General features: G+C 39.8%; 1 protein-coding gene across 3 annotated transcripts in view; it reads right to left on the bottom strand.

Moving 5' to 3' along the window:
• Positions 1 to 1215: 1215 nt before the first annotated feature.
• AFF2 (AF4/FMR2 family member 2) overlaps positions 1216 to 21829 on the bottom strand; it is a 518465-nt gene continuing 497851 nt past the window's right edge. For 2 of the 3 annotated variants that reach the window (XM_003271824.3, XM_012498708.2), the window contains one exon: positions 1216 to 10615. In XM_003271824.3, coding sequence (XP_003271872.1) covers positions 10494 to 10615 — 122 coding nt within the window. In that variant the 3' untranslated portion in view covers positions 1216 to 10493. The remainder of the gene's footprint in view (positions 10616 to 21829) is intronic. The other variant, XM_003271823.3, reaches the window with a different exon arrangement.

Here is a 21829-nt window from a genome sequence, read left to right as displayed (position 1 = left end):
AGAGATATACTAGTACCTATCTCATAGGGCTTTTAAAATAATTACATGCATTAATATATAAGAAAGTACTAAAACAGTGCCTGGCCAGTAGTGCCTTACTGGTTGTAAATGTCACAAAAACTAATCAATTAGCATAATGCCAGCACTCCTAATTTTTTAAAATGTCATTCTGTATATTTCCTCTAAGTTCTTCTCTGCATGTGTGTATACTTTTACCCACGCATGGTCATCATTTATGGTATCTGTTTGTTTTGAGAGAAGCAGAAAAAAACTTGGTTGCTTGAGAACACATTTATAATCCATTTAGCTCTATTTACTCAGCTCAAATATTTCCCCATCATCTCACAATAAAAATGTTCATATTTACAGATATTGTGGCCTTTCCATTTTGGAAAGGATTTGGAATTCACAGTGGCGGTATTACAACTATCAGTTTTAATCACATTTAGCTATATTCGTGCTTACACTTGGACTATGATTATGATTATGATTATGCAGAGTCACAATATCTGGTCAAGCCAAGTGTGTAGTTCATTTGTTCACAGGAAATCTAGCCAAGCTGTTAATGTTGCGTTTACTGACAGGTGTTTTGTGCCGTGTAGTCTTAGCATTGCAATTCCTCACTTTACATGGCCAGAGAATACATTTCATGTAAATGAAATTTCTAGATACCTGAAACCTACCCTTTAACTGTCCAGAAAATCTTTTTGAAGGAGACGGTTCTAAAATATATGGCATGAGTTTTTGTGTTAGTTAAGAGTATACTTAACCTTTTCCTGATGACTTTCAGACATTATTGTGACCCAAAATTATTGCTTGTGCTGTCCTCCCAGGGCTACTGGCTGCATACCCGTCTGCAGTAAATGGCCATTGCCAGCTGTGTTTTTAAGTTTTCAGTCTAGTTTTATAATTCTCAGTCTTTTGTCAGCATCTTCTAGTTATAACTTTATACTTTGCAAGCTTTTTGTGCTGTGTACCAGGAATCCAGATAACCAAATATTTTACAATTTTCTCTTAAATGGGCTTTGAATGATGGTCCAAGGGTCTCTCTTATAAAATGAATTGGCTTTGTGAGAGTTATTTTCTTTATGGCCGTCAGTTTTATGGATGTTGATGTAAGCGGGGGCACTGGCTATGTATTATAATGTGGAAGAGTTGATAACAAGGTACTATGGCTTGGAACATCTCTAAGCAGAATGATCTACATGTCTAAAATGAGATTTTCATAAAAATTTTATTTTGCATTTTTAAATAATTCAATGCATTGGCAGTATAGTTAATGCCTCTATGAGAGAAACCAACGCACCAGCTCAGCCAATATCATTTTTACAGAGACATCTTGTTGGAAAACAACAAAACCACATTAAAATGTTTGTACACCGAGTTACTGTACTGAGAACAAAGCACCAACAAAACGCTTGTGCGCCACACATTTGAAATGCAAAGCCACACAGGCAGATATAGTTTTATACACATAAAGCACATGAAACCAGCTTTTAAAAATCAGATAACATTTCATTAATTGATTGATGTTAGAACAGTTTACCCTGGTCTGTACAGGAAATTGGAACTTACTGAAATTCTGACAAGACGAGCATGCTTTTTAAGAACAGTGACAGTTGGTGGATCTGCAATGAGCATGAATGTTGGAAATCTGCACCCAAGAAAAGGTGGTTCAGAAGACTAACTGGATTCTCATAAAGCCAAGGGGGCACTTTCTGAATGATCATCACAATTTAATGGCCACCTGGGGTGCCTTTGGGGAAAGGGTCTTCCTTTGGGGACAGGACGTCAGCAAGTTTTCTTCTTAAGAGCCAGGCAGGCTGTTCCTGATGGTTCTGCTCCTCTACTTACTTGGGAGGGAGCATAGGCCAGGCATGGGCCCCAGGGTTTTAGACTGCAGCTTGGAGCAAGTCAACTTCAACACTGAGGGCTCAACTCAGCTCATGTTCTCCAGCCGAGGTGGCCTCCATCTTCCCTCTCATGCATCTTGACCTGCTACAATTTCCTCTTGGAAACTCAATTGGATTTTAACAGAGCCTTTTTCATCACAAAGTCCAGTGGAATCCGTTTAACTGAACCATGATATTATGACCAAAGCTTCCAAGAGGAAAGGAATTTTCATTTCAAATCACTGCCTTCATATAGTAATGTAACCAGGGCCTCCTGGAACTGTAAAATAATGTTTTTCAAGAAGGGAAAGCTAAAATCCCATGAAGGACAGCAAGCTAGACATGTTGCACATGCAGGGACACACACACACACACACACACTGACGATGTGTACTCTTTGTGCAGTTATGGCTTGCCACAATGGTCCAGCGACATGGTGTTGGTAAGCATCCCCACACACAAAGCATATGATGACAATTAAATTCCCATTTGTATCCCAGTTAATAAATATTTTCCATGACACTTAAATATACAAAATTTCTGTTTAAAATATGCATGAAAATGTCTTTTTTATTCCAGGAAGAAGAGAAAGGTTATAGAGTCACATCTTCATTTACAACATGTTGGGATTATCTTTCTGATTCTTATATACAGGCTAATGGGAATGTTAGGAAATACTTCATATGAGTACACGAGACGTGAATGTGCCTGTTAGATACAAAGCAAACACACACACTATAGACCAGGCAGAAGACACCCCTGACAACTCTCAGGGGTATTTTGCAAGTCTCAGTCAATTTACTTACTGGAAAAATAGGTGGAGTCATTTGCTAATCTGCATTAGGTCTCAGAGGATATTATCAAAGTGCCCTTTTGCAAAAACTACCTCTATCCTTTTCATTTATCACTGTGGGGTGTGAAAGGGCCCAGTGAACATGGAGCATTCTTTGAAAACCCATCGATGTTTGCCAGATTTCATTCCTAGCGTATAGCCTGGTCTAATGCAGATTTATCAAAGACTCCAGATTTCAATATCTTAATGAGGGGTGATGGATAGAGGGAAGGAGGAAAGAATAGAGGAGAGACACAGAGAGAGAGAGAGAGACCATTGCAATCAAAATATTTCTTCAGTCAATGATAACAAACCCCCATCGAAAAATAATGGAAAAGGAAAAGGAGAAATGAAAAAAAAAAAGATGAACCTAAAAAGTCTTGACTGAAGTACTCTGGGAAATTTTTTGAAGAGGTTTTTTTCATATTTATAATGGTTACAGAAACATCTGAAGATGTTTGTAATTGCCAGGCCTCCAACTAAAGTTCATTGAAAAATCCTGATATAACACTGTCTCATCTGCCTGCAACCACTCCACTTGCTCCAAAATATGTAGCAAAGGTCAAAACACTGCTCCACAAAGTTATACAATTGGACAAATGAATTCAACAGACTAATATTTATACTGCCATGTAATAATGCAGTTATATTATCACGATTTCATAATATAGCATGCCTTTCCAGGGGGCATGTTTTAAATCAGAACACATCTATTTTTATTAATCTGTTATGTTTTAAAAGCATGAACAAGTACAATTCAGAAGCTCACATTTAATTTAACTATTTGTTTGGAAAGAGAAAGAACATTAGCAGGAAAGCAAAAGCCAGAGCCAGAGAGAGAGAGACAAGTAACAACAACCATCACAGCCACAGATACAACCACTACCACCACCAGAAAAGAAAAGAAACCAATCTCTTCTTTGCAGGATCCAAAGAATATGTCACTCATCTAACCAAGTGGGCAAAGGGGGAGAATTTTAGGTATCTTCTGATCCCAAAGAGGATTTCTGAGCATGGTATCTCTGAAAGGCTCACTACTGACATTCATTTTATCAAAGACAACACCACAGCAAACAATCTTCAGAAGCACTACTCAGAATAGGAGTAGAAACAGTAATTTGTAATATTGAGTAAATGTGAGGGATTTTATCTCAGACATTTCTCTTTCTAAAATATGCAGTAAGTAGAATCATCCAGGAAGAAAATTAAGTATTTGACAAATTGTCTTGAGATGGAATCAATCTCATTTGTAATATTTATGGGTGAATATGATTGATTAGTGAGGATGGTTTTGAAGTAGGGGATGTACTGGATGATGTTAAACACATTTCTAGCTCTTTGTAGCTGTGAAAACTGGTCCACTGTCTGGTGTGGTGAGGGGGGGTGCTCAGAGTCCCTGTGTAAGTGTAATGCCAATTAAATCAGACCCGGATGTTACCATTTTCCAGTAAGGACAAATATTGTAGCAATACCATGAAAGGATAGACCCCCAGTCCCTGCTATTGTGCCAGCTACAAAAAGAATTGCAGAGGCAAAAGACAGAAGGGCCAGAAAGAGCGAGTAAGACATGGATCTCCTCCAGGGCTAACATTCAACCATGGATACAGGCCCAGACAGAAAATGGAAATGTTTTTTTTGAAAAGTAAGATTTTAGAACAAGTTCTTCAATCTTTCCAGATACAAACCTCTTATTAACTGCAGAATATGCACAGGACCAGGAGAATGAATTCTTTGAGATTTTCTATTCTACTTTCAAAATGATTTATGTGTGGAGGCCTAATTTAAAAAGTGTATGTGTGTGTGAGTGTGTGTGTGTGTGTGTGTGTGTATTTAATGAAAGCCTCATTATATACTTTATGCCTTCTTGTTACTGAGCTTAGTTTTCTTCGTACTGGGTGGAAAAAAGAATTATTTTGGTTTGGATTATTGTTTCTGAATATTAGTCATGTAATTGATACAGAGATATTCTGGTGTGAATTAAGAGCTAAAACAGTAAGTAGATACTTTTAACTAAAAGCAAATGTTAACAAAAAACTTAGATTCCCTAATAACTAAAGTAAAAAAATCTTATGAACAACAATGTGAAGATGGGAGAATTACTGAGTTTCCATGTCACATAAAAGAAAAACACAGTAAATTCTGGATTGTGCTATTCTCCATAGAGTTCCCATAAATACTTTATCCCAGTTACATGTAAACGTTACAAATAGCACTTGTAAATCAAAATAATGATGATAATAATAATAAAATAAAAAAACACTCACTTATCTTTTTAAAAAATCAATCATGAGGGTTTTCTGAGTGCCCATTTTACCTGTGAGATATGGAAGGAGATGATGAAACCATCTCCATTGATCCATCTCTCCTTTCAGCTCAGGAGGGCTTCATTCTTCTCAGCTATTCTCCTGCTTAAAACCTAGGCTTCCAGGGCAACCCATACCTCTAGGGCCTTATCATAAGCTTTCTACATTCACACATTGATTCACATCTTAAAACTATGTAATTGTTTTAGTCATTGAAGTGTGTGTGTAAGGGTGAGTTTGTGTGTGTGTCTGTGTGTGTCCACATGAACACATATATTAAATATGAACCCTCTGACTGGCTGCATCCAGTAGTGTGTTGAAGCATTTTTGCCCAGGCTTGCAAGAACCAACTGTGTGCATCTCTTTCCAACCATGTGTTCAGTGACATCACAGTCAGTAGCTTAAAATTATCTAAAGTGGTAGTATTTATGCCATGGAAATTGGCAAACAGTGCAAACCAGGTGCTTTCTATTCTCAGTGAGCTGGCTGTTAAACATTTTACCAGCACACCACTGGTTGCACACTAGGCTGACCAAATGAGAAGCTAGATCTTGATCTGGGCAACACAGCATTAACTTAGCCTGGTTGGATTATCTCCAATTTTGCTTACTATCCAGGGTCTCCTTCCCCCCAATTTCATAAACACTGCAGAACCACAAGAGGGCTTGAGCATCTGGGGTGCATTTGACTACCCATTGTCACCACATTGGGCTCTATTCTCAGAGACACTTCTATTTCATAGCCACGTGAGTGATGCAGGACAAAACCAAAAAGGTAAAGCATCTGAAATTCCCTCCGAATATGACAGCTGGCTTCCCGTTGCAGAGACTGGAGAACAATGAGTTCCCCAATAGGAACAAACTATTCCCAGCTGAAAGCATCAGCTGGGGCATTCTTCAGGAGGCTTCCCACAGCTGGTCTGCATGCTGCTGCTCACCAGCAACTGCTGGCAGGCAGGCGAGCTTGAGCTTGCCACTGCAGCATCCTGTCAGGGGCCTGGAAGTAGGCTTCCTTCACTTCCCCCTTCCCTCCTCAAAGTCTGATACAAATCAAAGAGCCAACAAAATTGAGGTCACTGGCAAAAGAGTTTGAAATTTTGAATGATTTTTATTAAACACCATTAGTCTACACTGCACAGTTAATGAAACAGCAAAGCTCCAATCTCTTAGAAGAATGATGACTGATCATGGATCTAAAAAGCAGTTCAGTGTCCCCTAACCCAATGTGAGCACTATGAATAATTCTTTAACATCTCATGTCAGACGCAAAAAGGGGCAAGAACTGCAATCTGGCTTTGTGGGGCTTCCCCACCCTCCACCCCCACCCCCTTTCCGCCCTCCCCACAATGCAATTTTCTTTTAGCTGGTAGATTACAGAGTAAAATGTGATGATTTTGGCAAAGAGGGCTTCTATATTTCTGAGGAGGAGGATGGAAAGAGAATTAATAATTTTTCCTTCACCAAAAATATCAGGTGGTAAGATTAATATCTGAGACCGGCCTATCTGATTAGTCTCCTGCCAGGGTAGATGCTGATTATGAATACACAGATGCCACTTCTGTTGTTGGAGTCTACGAACACTAAAGAGAAAATGAATTAGATTTTAATTATGAGAATAAGGCTGTGCGAGTGAAAATGAGAAACAACAACAACAATGACAACAACGATGAAGAATTTAGTCTGCCAGTCGTGTAACAGAACACTGACAACTGGCTCAATAATTTTTCCCCACAGAATTAAATTTGGGGGCGCTGAATTGACCCATTCATTTGATACTGTGTAGCTGTATCATCTTGCCACACATTTTTCTCAATGGGGATAGTGATGCTTCTCTAAGCAAGCAGTTCATTGCTTTACTGAGTAGTCTTACCCAGTGATCCAGTTTGCTTCTCCCACCTGCCAACTCATGCAGGTGAATTTTATCATGTCTGTTGAGAAGTATGTGAGGCTTCACCCTCACAACTCAACTGATTCTGCCTTCAAAAATATTTTCCAACCTCAAACTCCAACTTCAACCTCCGGGATGCAAATTTGCATAAAACAGAATCCAAATTAGATATCTTTGGGAAAGATATGCTAGAAGAGTATCTTTCCAATGCAGACAAAATCTAATGAATTTAGTGATGTAATGTCCAAATGAAAATTCATCCATTTGGAAACTCAACAAAACACATTTTTAGCCAATGGTTTCTAATTTTGCAACTTGCTTATTGCCTGAAGATTTTGATCTTTTCATTTCCTTACATGGAAAAAAAGGCATCCCGACCTTAAGTCTTTTAAAAGTAGTAGCAGCTAATCTGCTTTTCCAATTATGTCATCCAAATATAAAACTACTAGTATTTTCCCAATGCGATTATTAAGTAATTAACAGTCTACAGGCTGGCTAACAACATGCTTACAGCTAAATTCTACCCGGAGGACCACACTAGTAAACCCTTTTCAAAGTAATCCTACCTACCAAACTCAGACAGTTATATGACAAAACCACTAAAAATCCAAAGTTAATTAAAAATACAAAGCCAAGCCAACATCATAACACAAACTTGTCAAACTCTCTGTGGTTGGAGCTTGGGTGACAAGTGAAGGCGTAGTGGTGGCCCTACCTGGGTCAAGTTGCAGGGCTGAGATCATTTGGTGTACTTGCTCAGATGGAGCTTCCTTTTACTCTGCCCTCTATTCTAACCTCCATGTGCTTATTTAAGTGTGTCTCACCAAGCCACCATCAAGATCTAGAGGCACGATCTCTCACTGCCATCCACATGTCTCATATCCCTCCCACAAACTGGTATACTGAAGAGACTCATTTGACAGAGTATCTCCATCCCTTAGTCCCTCAAATAGCTGCACACCTACGACACGCATCACCATTTACACTGTGATGAATAGAGTAACTATAAAACAGCAACAATCCTTAATCATGAAACTGAAAGATGTCTTATCTCAAGGGATAGGAAGGTAATTCATCCTCCATGTTTAATTAGTTCCTAAGCTGCTTTATAAATGAGTCTACTACATAATCAAGTGGTGATCCCGAGCTCGATTGTCAGATTTGGTCACTGTGCTGCAGACTTGGCACATATTTTACACTCAGTCACCAGAGATGACAGATAATCCTCTTGCCTCCCTGTTGTATGTAAGTAGATATAACAAGTCACTGAAACTAGAACTACAAGTCTTTCATCCCTGAGGCAATATGCTTGTTTCTCTGGGAAACTGCCTCAACATTCTAATGTCTAGTTTCTGGATGTGGGATTTCAAGAAGAATCTACTCCTAAATCCATGATGGTCTAGGATTGTGGTTTAGGTTGAACTTACAAGTCAAGCCAGTGGGCTTCATTATATAGTAATAGCCAGGCACTCTACCTGGTAAACCATGATAAACAGAGAACTTGAGTCACTGCAAAGTCATCAGCTTAATTTTTGTATGTGACACCAACCTTGGGTGTTCAGAGTCTTTAATGTTATCATTTTCCTCTTTTAAGAGGCTCAGAAAAGATTCTTTCAGGTTTCATTTGTGTGTGTGTGGATGCATAAGTGTTGTTGCTGAGACTGTAAACATAAAGCTCAACCACAGTGGGAGCATAAAAAGTACTGGGTTCAGCTGCTGGGATGCTCCCATCAGCCATATTAACAACATGGCTTCAGCCATTGGAGTACAACTTCCACAGCCTTATACAACAAAGGGCCTTAAACTCAAAGATGACCAGAGCACAGCTCAAGTCTGGCTGTTTTGCAACTGGGGATATATCTAACCTTGACAATGAGAGTGCAGAGTCATCACCTGCTGTTTCTATCATGGACCTGCGTGGCTTGCTTTAATAATCATACACGTTTGCATCTTTCATGTGCATATCTATTATTTATCTGGTCATAACTCAGTGAACAGAATTTGATAACCCAGCATATTAAAGGCTACATGGAATTATATACCAGCAGGTAATTACCAGTAAGTAATGCATGGATAGTGTTTACCCCAAGTGTAAGAATCTTCTGGTGAGCTGGAACATCAAAAATGATATTTACATTGTGATGTTTAGGGACATAAAATGAATGTAAAGGATCATAAGGGGGTAGTCACAACCAGTGAGAAATAGCTCCAAATTAGGTGAATGGCTCCCAATGTTTAGGGTTCTTTCAAAGCATCTCAAGGTGAAGCACTACCCCATGACTCATTTTAAAAAAAATAAAAGCTAGCTACTATTTAGAGAGTTTGGAGTTTTCTTAGGAATTTTCATGGAAGTGATTCATGATAATATGGACTTTAATAAAAGGAGTAATTGTAATTCAGTCAAAAGTTAATGAGCCAAACAAAGGAAAAGGAAACACAGATAAGAGAAAAAAGAAAGTAGAAAACAGAAACCCTGTAAGAGAGAAAATGTGAATAATAATTGAGGAAGTCCAGATTTTCAAGCCACTAGGAAGAAAACTGTATATTATTACTTCTAGGTAGTGATAACTTGACTTTTGTTCCCATAGATGTGAGCAAAATACAATTTAAAAATCCTGCCAGTTATGGACCCACTTACCAACTGTGTAAATGTTGTTGTTGCAAAGGAGGCAGAGGTGTGAATTCCTTGTTGGACACTTTCCAGACCTCTCTTAACTCCCAGTTGTAAGTCTAGAGTGTAGCATTTTGGCTACTGAGGCATGCATCCACCAAACTGTTCCTCAAAAGGACAGCTTTGCACACAGAGAACCCCAGGTGAGGATTTACACTTCAAATAATAGAGTTGAAAAACACTGATGCCAGCTGATGCCTAAAACTTGTCAAAATAAATGTCACCCTTTCTTCTTATCATTAAAATTAACAAAATAGGGAATCAGGAAAGGGATGCTAAGAAGAAAGTCCTCTGGTTGTGTGGCATAGCATCTTTTTAAGAGTAGCATTGCTATGCTCATTCATTTTCTTGATACTCTTGATTTTATGATTTTGCTACAACATCTAACCAGTGGGTTTTGACAATGAAAATTCTCACCTGAAGATTGAATCTGTGGGATACACAGAAGTTTAACGATAGATTCTGAAATATATTCTTTTCTGGGTATAAGAGTATAGTTTGGGGGATGGTCCCTTGTGTCTAAGTTCTCATGTATATGTAAGACCACTTGTATTTCTCAGGAGCCTGTCTTTATCACAAGTGCTTCCCATTCTTTGTTTTGGGTAGTGTGGGCTTAAAACAATATTGTAGGGACTGTCATTCCATAAAGCACAAAAAGATGGTGGAATCTGAGAAATGCATATCAAATGCTAAAAAAAAAAAAATGACTAAGTAATAAAACGTACACTGCCCTTAAGTTGTAGTGTCAACTTACAATGACTTCTGTTTTTCACAGATAACAAAAGAAGCATAAAAACAAACATAACTAAAGGGAACTTTCCCCAATGAGTGGAGTTCCACCAGTGACCATCAGTGCGCTGGTAGAGGTAGAGTGATGGGTGGTGATGCTAGAGATCTGAGAACACCCACTACAACAAGTGGGCATCGATGCGCAGCCAACACAGTCCTTGGCGAACGTAGCGGACAAGATTGGTCATGCTGCTGTGCTGGGTCAGAGGCCCCATCAGCGTGTCCAGATCACCAAAGAATTCTGAAAAGCAGAGCAGTTCTCAGTTAGGCCTTTATATGATATCATGAAAATATGCACCACATTGAGAAGCTGCTTTCACACAACACCACAACCACGTGGACAATGGAAATGTGATTCATTTGTCCATTCATTCATTCAACAAACATTTATAGAGTGCCTACCAGGAGATCAAAACTCCACAAGTTTATCAAGCCCTATTATTTTAATCTTTAGTGAGCTCCAAAAACTCTGCAGTACATAATAAATTTATGTTTTCATAGATTATACATTTATATTTAGAAAAGGGTATTTCTACACAAAATTGTAGGGAGCCATGGTCTATCTAATGTCAAGCTGTTTGTCATTGAATGTGTTACTGAATTGAAAATATCCTCTTTTCCTTTTGTCTAAATGAACCGAGTTTACTGAGTTTTCTTGGCATGGTCTAGACAAGGCCCATGAATCTGGACGTTAATAATAGCCATCAGCCTCCACAGCTAAATAAACATCTAGGAGGAATTTGATTCTGTAAGTCTTCTTACCAATTTCATTGGGGATGGAAAATGGCCTGCAAGTATCTGTCACTTAACAACTTTTCCTGTCCCTGACCTAGGACACGAATGGTAAGAATGCCCAGCTGATTTCCCCTTGGTTCACTTAGGGAAGGGGGCAGCCCTGAGGCTACACTGCTAACTAGCGTGACTGGAGTTTTGGAATGTCTGCCTTAGGTGATAGAAGTACTATGTGGGAAAAACTATATGATCTCTAAAAACTAGCTAGGTGTTCCCTTTTCATGTATGAATTCATTTGCCTGGCACTTGGTTATGAGAGAGCTCTCTGGCAAAGGAAGCAGCCTCAGCTATGTGCTGGCTGGCAGCAAGGAATCCATGTCAGGGGGTGGGGTGAGGGGATGGGACTGGAGACTGCCCTAACGTGGGATGCTCTCCTGCCTTCTTGGAAAGTGATTTCCATGCATGGGTTACATGTGCTTGATTGCTCAGCAGATGGAATTTCATCAAACAATGCATTTACTCTTCATGTTATATATAACATATGGGATCCTTCTCTAGGTGTCAACCTCATTTGATTATATGATACTTTTTAACCTGTACTATGCAATAAAATAATTTCTTTTTTTTAAATTATAATTTAGGTTTTAGGTTTTAGGGTACATGTGCACAATGTGCACGTTTGTTACATATGTATCCATGTGCCATGTTGATTTCCTGCACCCATTAACTCATCATTTAGTATTAGGTATATCTCCTAATGCTGTCCCTCCCCCCTCCCCCCACCCCACAACAGTCCCCGGAGTGTGATGTTCCCCTTCCTGTGTCCATGAGTTCTCATTGTTCAATTCCCACCTATGAGTGAGAACATGCGGTGTTTGGTTTTTTGTCCTTGCAATAGTTTACTGAGAATGATGTTTTCCAGTTTCATCCATGTCCCTAAAAAGGACACGAACTCATCATTTTTTATGGCTGCATAGTATTCCATGGTGTATATGTGCCACATTTTCTTAATCCAGTCTATTGTTGTTGGATATTTGGGTTGGTTCCAACTCTTTGCTATTGTGAATAGTGCGGCAATAAACATACGTGTGCATGTGTCTTTATAGCAGCATGATTTATAGTCCTTTGGGTATATACCCAGTAAGGGGATGGCTGGGTCAAATGGTATTTCTAGTTCTAGATCCCTGAGGAATCACCACACTGACTTCCACAATGGTTGAACTAGTTTACAGTCCCACCAACAGTGTAAAAGTGTTCCTATTTCTCCACATCCTCTCCAGCACCTGTTGTTTCCTGACTTTTTAATGATGGCCATTCTAACTGGTGTGAGATGGTATCTCACTGTGGTTTTGATTTGCATTTCTCTGATGGCCAGTGATGATGAGCATTTCTTCATGTGTTTTTTGGCTGCATAAATGTCTTCTTTTGAGAAGTGTCTGTTCATGTCCTTTGCCCACGTTTTGATGGGGTTGTTTGTTTTTTTCTTGTAAATTTGTTTGAGTTCATTGTAGATTCTGGATATTAGCCCTTTGTCAGATGAGTAGGTTGCAAAAATTTTCTCCCATTCTCTAGGTTGCCTGTTCACTCTGATGGTAGTTTCTTTTGCTGTGCAGAAGCTCTTTAGTTTAATTAGATCCCATTTGTCAATTTTGGCTTTTGTTGCCATTGCTTTTGGTGTGTTAGACATGAAGTCCTTGCACACACCTATGTCCTGAATGATGTTGCCTAGGATTTCTTGTAGGATTTTAATGGTTTTAGGTCTAACATTTAAGTCTTTAATCCATCTTGAATTAATTTTTGTATAAGGTGTAAGGAAGGGATCCAGTTTCAGCTTTCTACATATGACTAGCCAGTTTTCCCAGCACCACTTATTAAATAGGGAATCCTTTCCCCAATTCTTGTTTTTGTCAGGTTTGTCAAAGATCAGATAGTTGTAGATATGCGGCATCATTTCTGAGGGCTCTGTTCTGTTCCATTGATCTATGTCTCTGTTGTGGCACCAGTACCATGCTGTTTTGGTTACTGTAGGCTTGTAGTATAGTTTGAAGTCAGGTAGCGTGATGCCTCCAGCTTTGTTCTTTTGGCTTAGGATTGACTTGGCGATGCGGGCTCTTTTTTGGTTCCATATGAACTTTAAAGTAGTTTTTTCCAATTCTGTGAAGAAAGTCATTGGTAGCTTGATGGGGATGGCATTGAATCTATAAATTACCTTGGGCAGTATGGCCATTTTCACGATATTGATTCTTCCAACCCATGAGCATGAATGTTCTTCCATTTGTTTGTATCCTCTTTTATTTCATTGAGCAGTGGTTTGTAGTTCTCCTTGAAGAGGTCCTTCACATCCCTTGTAAGTTGGATTCCTAGGTATTTTATTCTCTTTGAAGCAATTGTGAGTGGGAGTTCACTCATGATTTGGCTCTCTGTTTGTCTGTGATTGGTGTACAAGAATGCTTGTGATTTTTGTACATTGATTTTGTATCCTGAGACTTTGCTGAAGTTGCTAATCAGCTTAAGGAGATTTTGGGCTGACACAATGGGGTTTGCTAGATATACAATCATGTCATCTGCAAACAGAGACAGTTTGACTTCCTCTTTTCCTAATTGAATACCCTTTATTTCCTTCTCCTGCCTGATTGCTCTGGCCAGAACTTCCAGCACTATGTTGAATAGGAGTGGTGAGAGAGGGCATCCCTGTCTTGTGCCAGTTTTCAGAGGGAATGCTTCCAGTTTTTGCCCATTCAGTATGATATTGGCTGTGGGTTTGTCGTAGATAGCTGTTATTATTTTGAGATAAGTCCCATCAATACCTAATTTATTGAGAGTTTTTAGCATGAAGGGTTATTGAATTTTGTCAAAGGCCTTTTCCGCATCTATTGAGATAATCATGTGGTTTTTGTCTTTGGTTCTGTTTATATGCTGGATTGCATTTATTGATTTGCGTATGTTGAACCAGCCTTGCATCCCAGGGATGAAGCCCACTTGATTATGGTGGATAAGCTTTTGATGTGCTGCTGGATTGGGTTTGCCAGTATTTTATTGAGGATTTTTGCATCAATGTTCATCAAGGATATTGGTCTGAAATTCTCTTTTTTGGTTATGTCTCTGCCAGGCTTTGGTATCAGGACGATGCTGGCTTCATAAAATGTGTTAGGGAGGATTCCCTCTTTTTCTATCGATTGGAATAGTTTCAGAAGGAATGGTACCAGTTCCTCCTTGTACCTCTGGTAGAATTCAACTGTGAATCCATCAGGTCCTGGACTCTTTTTGGTTGGTAAGCTATTGATTATTGCCACAATTTCAGAACCTGTTATTGGTCTATTCAGAGATTCAACTTCTTCCTGATTTAGTCTTGGGAGGGTGTATGTGTCAGGGAATTTATCCATTTCTTCTAGATTTTCTAGTTTATTTGCATAGAGGTGTTTGTAGTATTCTCTGATGTTAGATTGTATTTCTGTGGGATCGGTGGTGATATCCCCTTTTTCATTTTTTATTGCATCTATTTGATTCTTCTCTCTTTTCTTCTTTATTAGTCTTGCTAGTGGTCTATCAATTTTGGTGATCTTTTCAAAAAACCAGCTCCTGGATTCATTAATTTTTTGAAGGGTTTTTTGTGTCTCTATTTCCTTCAGTTCTGCTCTGATTTTAGTTATTTCTAGCCTTCTGCTAGCTTTTGAATGTGTTTGCTCTTGCTTTTCTAGTTCTTTTAATTGTGATGTTAGGGTGTCAATTTTGGATCTTTCCTGCTTTCTCTTGTGGGCATTTATTGCTATAAATTTCCCTATACACACTGCTTTGAACGTGTCCCAGAGATTCTGGTATGTTGTGTCTTTGTTGTCATTGGTTTCAAAGAACATCTTTATTTCTGCCTTCATTTCATTATGTACCCAATAGTCATTCAGGAGCAGGTTGTTCAGTTTCCATGTAGTTGAGCAGTTTTGAGTGAGTTTCTTAATCCTGAGTTCTAGTTTGATTGCACTGTGGTCTGAGAGACAGTTTGTTATAATTTCTGTTCTTGTACATTTGCTGAGGAGAGCTTTACTTCCAACTATCTGGTCAATTTTGGAATAGGTGTGGTGTGGTGCTGAAAAAAATGTATATTCTGTTGATTTGGGGTGGAGAGTTCCGTAGATGTCTATTAGGTCCACTTTATGTAGAGCTGAGTTCAATTCCTAGATATCCTTGTTAACTTTCTGTCTCATTGATCTGTCTAGTGTTGACAGTGGGGTGTCAAAATCTCCCATTATTATTGTGTGGTAGTTTAAGTCCCTTTGTAGGTCACTCAGGACTTGCTTTATGAATCTGGGTGCTCCTGTGTTGGGTGCATATATATTTAGGATAGTTAGCTCTTCTTGTTGAATTGATCCCTTTACCATTATGTAATGGCCTTCTTTGTCTCTTTTGATCTTTGTTGGTTTAAAGTCTATTTTATCAGAGACTAGGATTGCAACCCCTGCCTTTTTTTGTTTTCCAGTTGCTTGATAGATCTTCCTCCATCCCTTTATTTTGAGTCTATGTGTGTCTCTGCACGTGAGATGGGTTTCCTGAATACAGCACACTGATGGGTCCTGACTCCTTATCCAGTTTGCCAGTCTGTGTCTTTTAATTGGAGCATTTAGCCCATTTACATTTAATGTTAATATTGTTATGTGTGAATCTGATCCTGTCATTATGATGTTAGTTGGTAATTTTGCTCATTAGTTGATGCAGTTTCTTCCTAGCCTCGATGGTCTTTACAATTTGGTATGTGTTTTCAGTGGCTGGTACCGGTTGTTCCTTTCCATGTTTAGTGCTTCCTTCAGGAGCTCTTTTAGGGCAGGCCTGGTGGTGACAAAATCACTCAGCGTTTGCTTGTCTGAAAAGTATTTTATTCCTCCTTCACTTATGAAGCTTAGTTTGGCTGGATATGAAATTCTGGGTTGAAAATTCTTTTCTTTAAGAATGTTGAATATCGGCCTCCACTCTCTTCTGGCTTGTAGAGTTTCTGCCGAGAGATCAGCTGTTAGTCTGATGGGCTTCCCTTTGTGGGTAACCCGACCTTTCTCTCTGGCTGCCCTTAACATTTTTTCCTTCATTTCAACTTTGGTGAATCTGACAATTATGTGTCTTGGAGTTGCTCTTCTCGAGGAGTATCTTTGTGGCGTTCTCTGTATTTCCTGAATCTGAATGTTGGCCTGCCTTGCTAGATTGGGGAAGTTCTCCTGGATAATATCTTGCAGAATGTTTTCCAGCTTGGTTCCATTCTCCCCGTCATTTTCAGGTACACCAATCAGACGTAGGTTTGGTCTTTTCACATAGTCCCAAATTTCTTGGAGGCTTTGTTCATTTCTTTTTATTCTTTTTTCTCTAAACTTCACTTCTCTCTTCATTTCATTCATTTCATCTTCCATCAGCAATACCCTTTCTTCCAGTTGATCGCATCTGCTACTGAGGCTTCTGCAATCTTCACGTAGTTCTCGAAACTTGGCTTTCAGCTCCATCAGCTCCTTTAAGCCCTTCTCTCCATTGCTTATTCTAGTTATCCATTCTTCTAATTTTTTTTCAAAGTTTTTAACTTCTTTGCTATTGTTTTGAATTTCCTCTCGTAGCTCAGAGTAGTTTGATCGTCTGCAGCCTTCTTCTCTCAACTCATCAAAGTCATCTCCATCCAGCTTTGTTCCGTTGCTGGTGAGGAACTGCATTCCTATGGAGGAGGAGAGGCGCTCTGCTTTTTAGAGTTTCCAGTTTTTCTGCTCTGTTTTTTCCCTATCTTTGTGGTTTTATCTACTTTTTGTCTTTGATGATGGTGATGTACAGATGGGTTTTTGGTGTGGATGTCCTTTCTGTTTGTTAGTTTTCCTTCTATGAGACAGGACCCTCAGCTGCAGGTCTTTGGAGTTTATTAGAGGTCCACTCCAGACCCTGTTTGGCTGGGTGTCAGCAGCAGTGGCTGCGGAACAGCGGATTTTCGTGAGACCACAAATTCAGCTGTCTGATAGTTCCTCTGGAAGTTTTGTCTCAGAGGAGTACCGGGCCGAATGAGGTGTCAGTCTGTCCCTACTGGGGGGGTGCCTCCCAGTTAGGCTGCTCAGGGGTGAGGGACCCACTTTAGGAGGCAGTCTGTCCCTTCTCAGATCTCCAGCTGCATGCTGGGAGAACCACTACTCTCTTCAAAGCTGTCAGTCAGACAGGGACATTTAAGTCTGTGGAGGTTCCTGCTGAGTTTTTGTTTGTCTGTGCCCTGCCCCAAGAGGTGGAGCCTACAGAGGCAGGCAGGCCTCCTTGAGCTGTGGTGGGCTCCACCCAGTTCGAGCTTCCTGGCTGCTTTGTTTACCTAAGCAAGCCTAGGCAATGGCGGGCGCCCCTCTCCCAGCCTGGCTGCCACCTTGCAGCTTCATCTCAGACTGCTGTGCTAGCAATCAGCGAGACTCCGTGGGCATAGGACCCTCCGAGCCAGGTGCGGGACACAATCTCCTAGTGTGCCGTTTTCCAGGCCCGTTGGAAAAGCACAGTGTTAGGATGGGACTGACCCGATATTCCAGGTGCCGTCCGTTACCCCTTTCTTTGACTAGGAAAGGGAACTCCCTGACCCCTTGCGCTTCCCGAGTGAGGCAATGCCCCGCCCTGCTTTGGCTCGTGCACAGTGCACTTCACCGACTGTCCTGCACCCACTGTTTGGCACTCCCTAGTGAGATGAAACCGGTACCTCAAGCAGAAATGCAGAAATCACCCGTCTTTTGTGTCGCTGGGGCTGGGAGCTGTAGACCGGAGCTGTTCCTCTTTGGCCATCTTGGCTCCACCCCATATGTGCCACATTTTCTTAATCCAGTCTATCGTTGTTGGACATTTGGGTTGGTTCCAACTCTTTGCTATTGTGAATAGTGCCGCAATAAACATACGTGTGCATGTGTTTTTATAGCAGCATGATTTATAGTCCTTTGGGTATATACCCAGTAATGGGATGGCTGGGTCAAATGGTATTTCTAGTTCTAGATCCCTGAGGAATCGCCACACTGACTTCCACAATGGTTGAACTAGTTTACAGTCCCACCAACAGTGTAAAAGTGTTCCTTTTTCTCCACATCCTCTCCAGCACCTGTTGTTTCCTGCTTTTTTAATGATGGCCATTCTAACTGGTGTGAGATGGTATCTCACTGTGGTTTTGATTTGCATTTCTCTGATGGCCAGTGATGATGAGCATTTCTTCATGTGTTTTTTGGCTGCATAAATGTCTTCTTTTGAGAAGTGTCTGTTCATGTCCTTTGCCCACTTTTTGATGGGGTTGTTTGTTTTTTTCTTGTAAATTTGTTTGAGTTCATTGTAGATTCTGGATATTAGCCCTTTGTCAGATGAGTAGGTTGCAAAATTTTTCTCCCATTCTCTAGGGTGCCTGTTCACTCTGATGGTAGTTTCTTTTGCTGTGCAGAAGCTCTTTAGTTTAATTAGATCCCATTTGTCAACTTTGGCTTTTGTTGCCATTGCTTTTGGTTTTTTAGACATGAAGTCCTTGCCCACGCCTATGTCCTGAATGGTATTGCCTAGGTTTTCTTGTAGGATTTTAATGGTTTTAGGTCTAACATTTAAGTCTTTAATCCATCTTGAATGAATTTTTGTATAAGGTGTAAGGAAGGGATCCAGTTTCAGCTTTCTACATATGGCTAGCCAGTTTTCCCAGCACCATTTATTAAATAGGGAATCCTTTCCCCATTTCTTGTTTTTGTCAGGTTTGTCAAAGATCAGATAGTTGTAGATATGCGGCATCATTTCTGAGGGCTCTGTTCTGTTCCATTGATCTATGTCTCTGTTGTGGCACCAGTACCATGCTGTTTTGGTTACTGTAGGCTTGTAGTATAGTTTGAAGTCAGGTAGCATGATGCCTCCAGCTTTGTTCTTTTGGCTTAGGATTGACTTGGCGATGCGGGCTCTTTTTTGGTTCCATATGAACTTTAAAGTAGTTTTTTCCAATTCTGTGAAGAAAGTCATTGGTAGCTTGATGGGGATGGCATTGAATCTATAAATTACCTTGGGCAGTATGGCCATTTTCACGATATTGATTCTTCCAACCCATGAGCATGAATGTTCTTCCATTTGTTTGTATCCTCTTTTATTTCATTGAGCAGTGGTTTGTAGTTCTCCTTGAAGAGGTCCTTCACATCCCTTGTAAGTTGGATTCCTAGGTATTTTATTCTCTTTGAAGCAATTGTGAATGGGAGTTCACTCATGATTTGGCTCTCTGTTTGTCTGTGATTGGTGTACAAGAATGCTTGTGATTTTTGTACATTGATTTTGTATCCTGAGACTTTGCTGAAGTTGCTAATCAGCTTAAGGAGATTTTGGGCTGACACAATGGGGTTTGCTAGATATACAATCATGTCATCTGCAATCAGGGACAGTTTGACTTCCTCTTTTCCTAATTGAATACCCTTTATTTCCTTCTCCTGCCTGATTGCTCTGGCCAGAACTTCCAGCACTATGTTGAATAGGAGTGGTGAGAGAGGGCATCCCTGTCTTGTGCCAGTTTTCAGAGGGAATGCTTCCAGTTTTTGCCCATTCAGTATGATATTGGCTGTGGGTTTGTTGTAGATAGCTGTTATTATTTTGAGATAAGTCCCATCAATTCCTAATTTATTGAGAGTTTTTAGCATGAAAGGTTATTGAATTTTGTCAAAGGCCTTTTCTGTATCTATTGAGATAATCATGTGGTTTTTGTCTTTGGTTCTGTTTATATGCTGGATTGCATTTATTGATTTGCGTATGTTGAACCAGCCTTGCATCCCAGGGATGAAGCCCACTTGATTATGGTGGATAAGCTTTTTGATGTGCTGCTGGATTGGGTTTGCCAGTATTTTATTGAGGATTTTTGCATCAATGTTCATCAGGGATATTGGTCTGAAATTCTCTTTTTTGGTTATGTCTCTGCCAGGCTTTGGTATCAGGACGATGCTGGCTTCATAAAATGTGTTAGGGAGGATTCCCTCTTTTTCTATCGATTGGAATAGTTTCAGAAGGAATGGTACCAGTTCCTCCTTGTACCTCTGGTAGAATTCAGCTGTGAATCCATCAGGTCCTGGACTCTTTTTGGTTGGTAAGCTATTGATTATTGCCACAATTTCAGAACCTGTTATTGGTCTATTCAGAGATTCAACTTCTTCCTGATTTAGTCTTGGGAGGGTGTATGTGTCAGGGAATTTATCCATTTCTTCTAGATTTTCTAGTTTATTTGCATAGAGGTGTTTGTAGTATTCTCTGATGGTAGATTGTATTTCTGTGGGATACATGGTGATATCCCCTTTTCCATTTTTTATTGCATCTATTTGATTCTTCTCTCTTTTCTTCTTTATTAGTCTTGCTAGCAGTCTATCAATTTTGTTGATCTTCTCAAAAAACCAGCTCCTGGATTCATTAATTTTTTGAAGGGTTTTTTGTGTCTCTATTTCCTTCAGTTCTACTCTGATTTTAGTTATTTCTAGCCTTCTGCTAGCTTTTGAATGTGTTTGCTCTTGCTTTTCTAGTTCTTTTAATTGTGATGATAGGGTGTCAATTTTGGATCTTTCCTGCTTTCTCTTGTGGGCATTTAGTGCTATAAATTTCCCTCTACACACTGCTTTGAACGTGTCCCAGAGATTCTGGTATGTTGTGTCTTTGTTCTCGTTGGTTTCAAAGAACATCTTTATTTCTGCCTTCATTTCATTATGTACCCAATAGTCATTCAGGAGCAGGTTGTTCAGTTTCCATGTAGTTGAGCAGTTTTGAGTGAGTTTCTTAATCCTGAGTTCTAGTTTGATTGCACTGTGGTCTGAGAGACAGTGCATTTACAATGCATTACAATGCATTTACTCTTCATGTTATATATAACATATGGGATCCTTCTCTAGGTGTCAACCTCATTTGATTATATGATACTTTTTAACCTGTACTATGCAATAAAATAATTTCTGCTGATAAAAGAATAAATTATTTCTGGCATCTAAAATATTTTCCTATGTAATACAGTATTAAGAAAAATATTTAAGGACCTAGTCATTGTTGAATGAATGTGAGCCTCATATGAGCCAGGATGTTCCCTGGGTATTCTGTACAAAGCTCTCTGTGGCATTCTTAATTAGACACCATTTTAATAACTGCTCCAAATGAGCAGTATAAGCAGCTGGGTAGGTAAGCTTCTAGACCAAAGGCCAGAGGGTAGCGTAAGTGCCATTGGCTCGTTTCAGCACCAGAACCTTTTACAATAAGCCATCTGCAGCTGCATGGTGGGCAGTATGAGGCAGGAGTGGAGACATTTCACTGGGAGAACCAACTTCACCCATCTCCACTGGGTAAAAAAACATGCAAATACATGGTGGTCTCCAGTGAGATGCAGAGCTGCAACTAAAAGGGAAGCTCTTCAGTTCTCTCTTTTCTATGTCGACAAGGTAGATGTGAATAGACTCCCCAAAGCTAAGTAGATCAGAAATTACAAAGTATGAAACTCAAGGCTTTGAGCAGATTTCACACTAGTCCTCCCCAGTCCACTGAAAACCCCAATGACAGCATTAACAGGACACATTTTCTCTCTGCTGGTGGAGTGACGGAGTTGTTTTCATTCAAAATGACACAGGGAATTTAGCAACTCTTTGACACACTGTGCTAATGACAAGATTAACACCATTTCACCCTAACATCAGCACAGCCACCACATTGCTCCTGGAAAGTTCTGAAGTTAATTTAGAAGGAAATACTTTAACAGATTTTGAAAATGGATGCAATG

This window comes from Nomascus leucogenys, chromosome X, assembly GCF_006542625.1.
Source record: "Nomascus leucogenys isolate Asia chromosome X, Asia_NLE_v1, whole genome shotgun sequence".
Taxonomy (NCBI): Eukaryota; Metazoa; Chordata; class Mammalia; order Primates; family Hylobatidae; genus Nomascus; species Nomascus leucogenys.
This window is presented reverse-complemented; position numbering and strand designations above follow the sequence as displayed.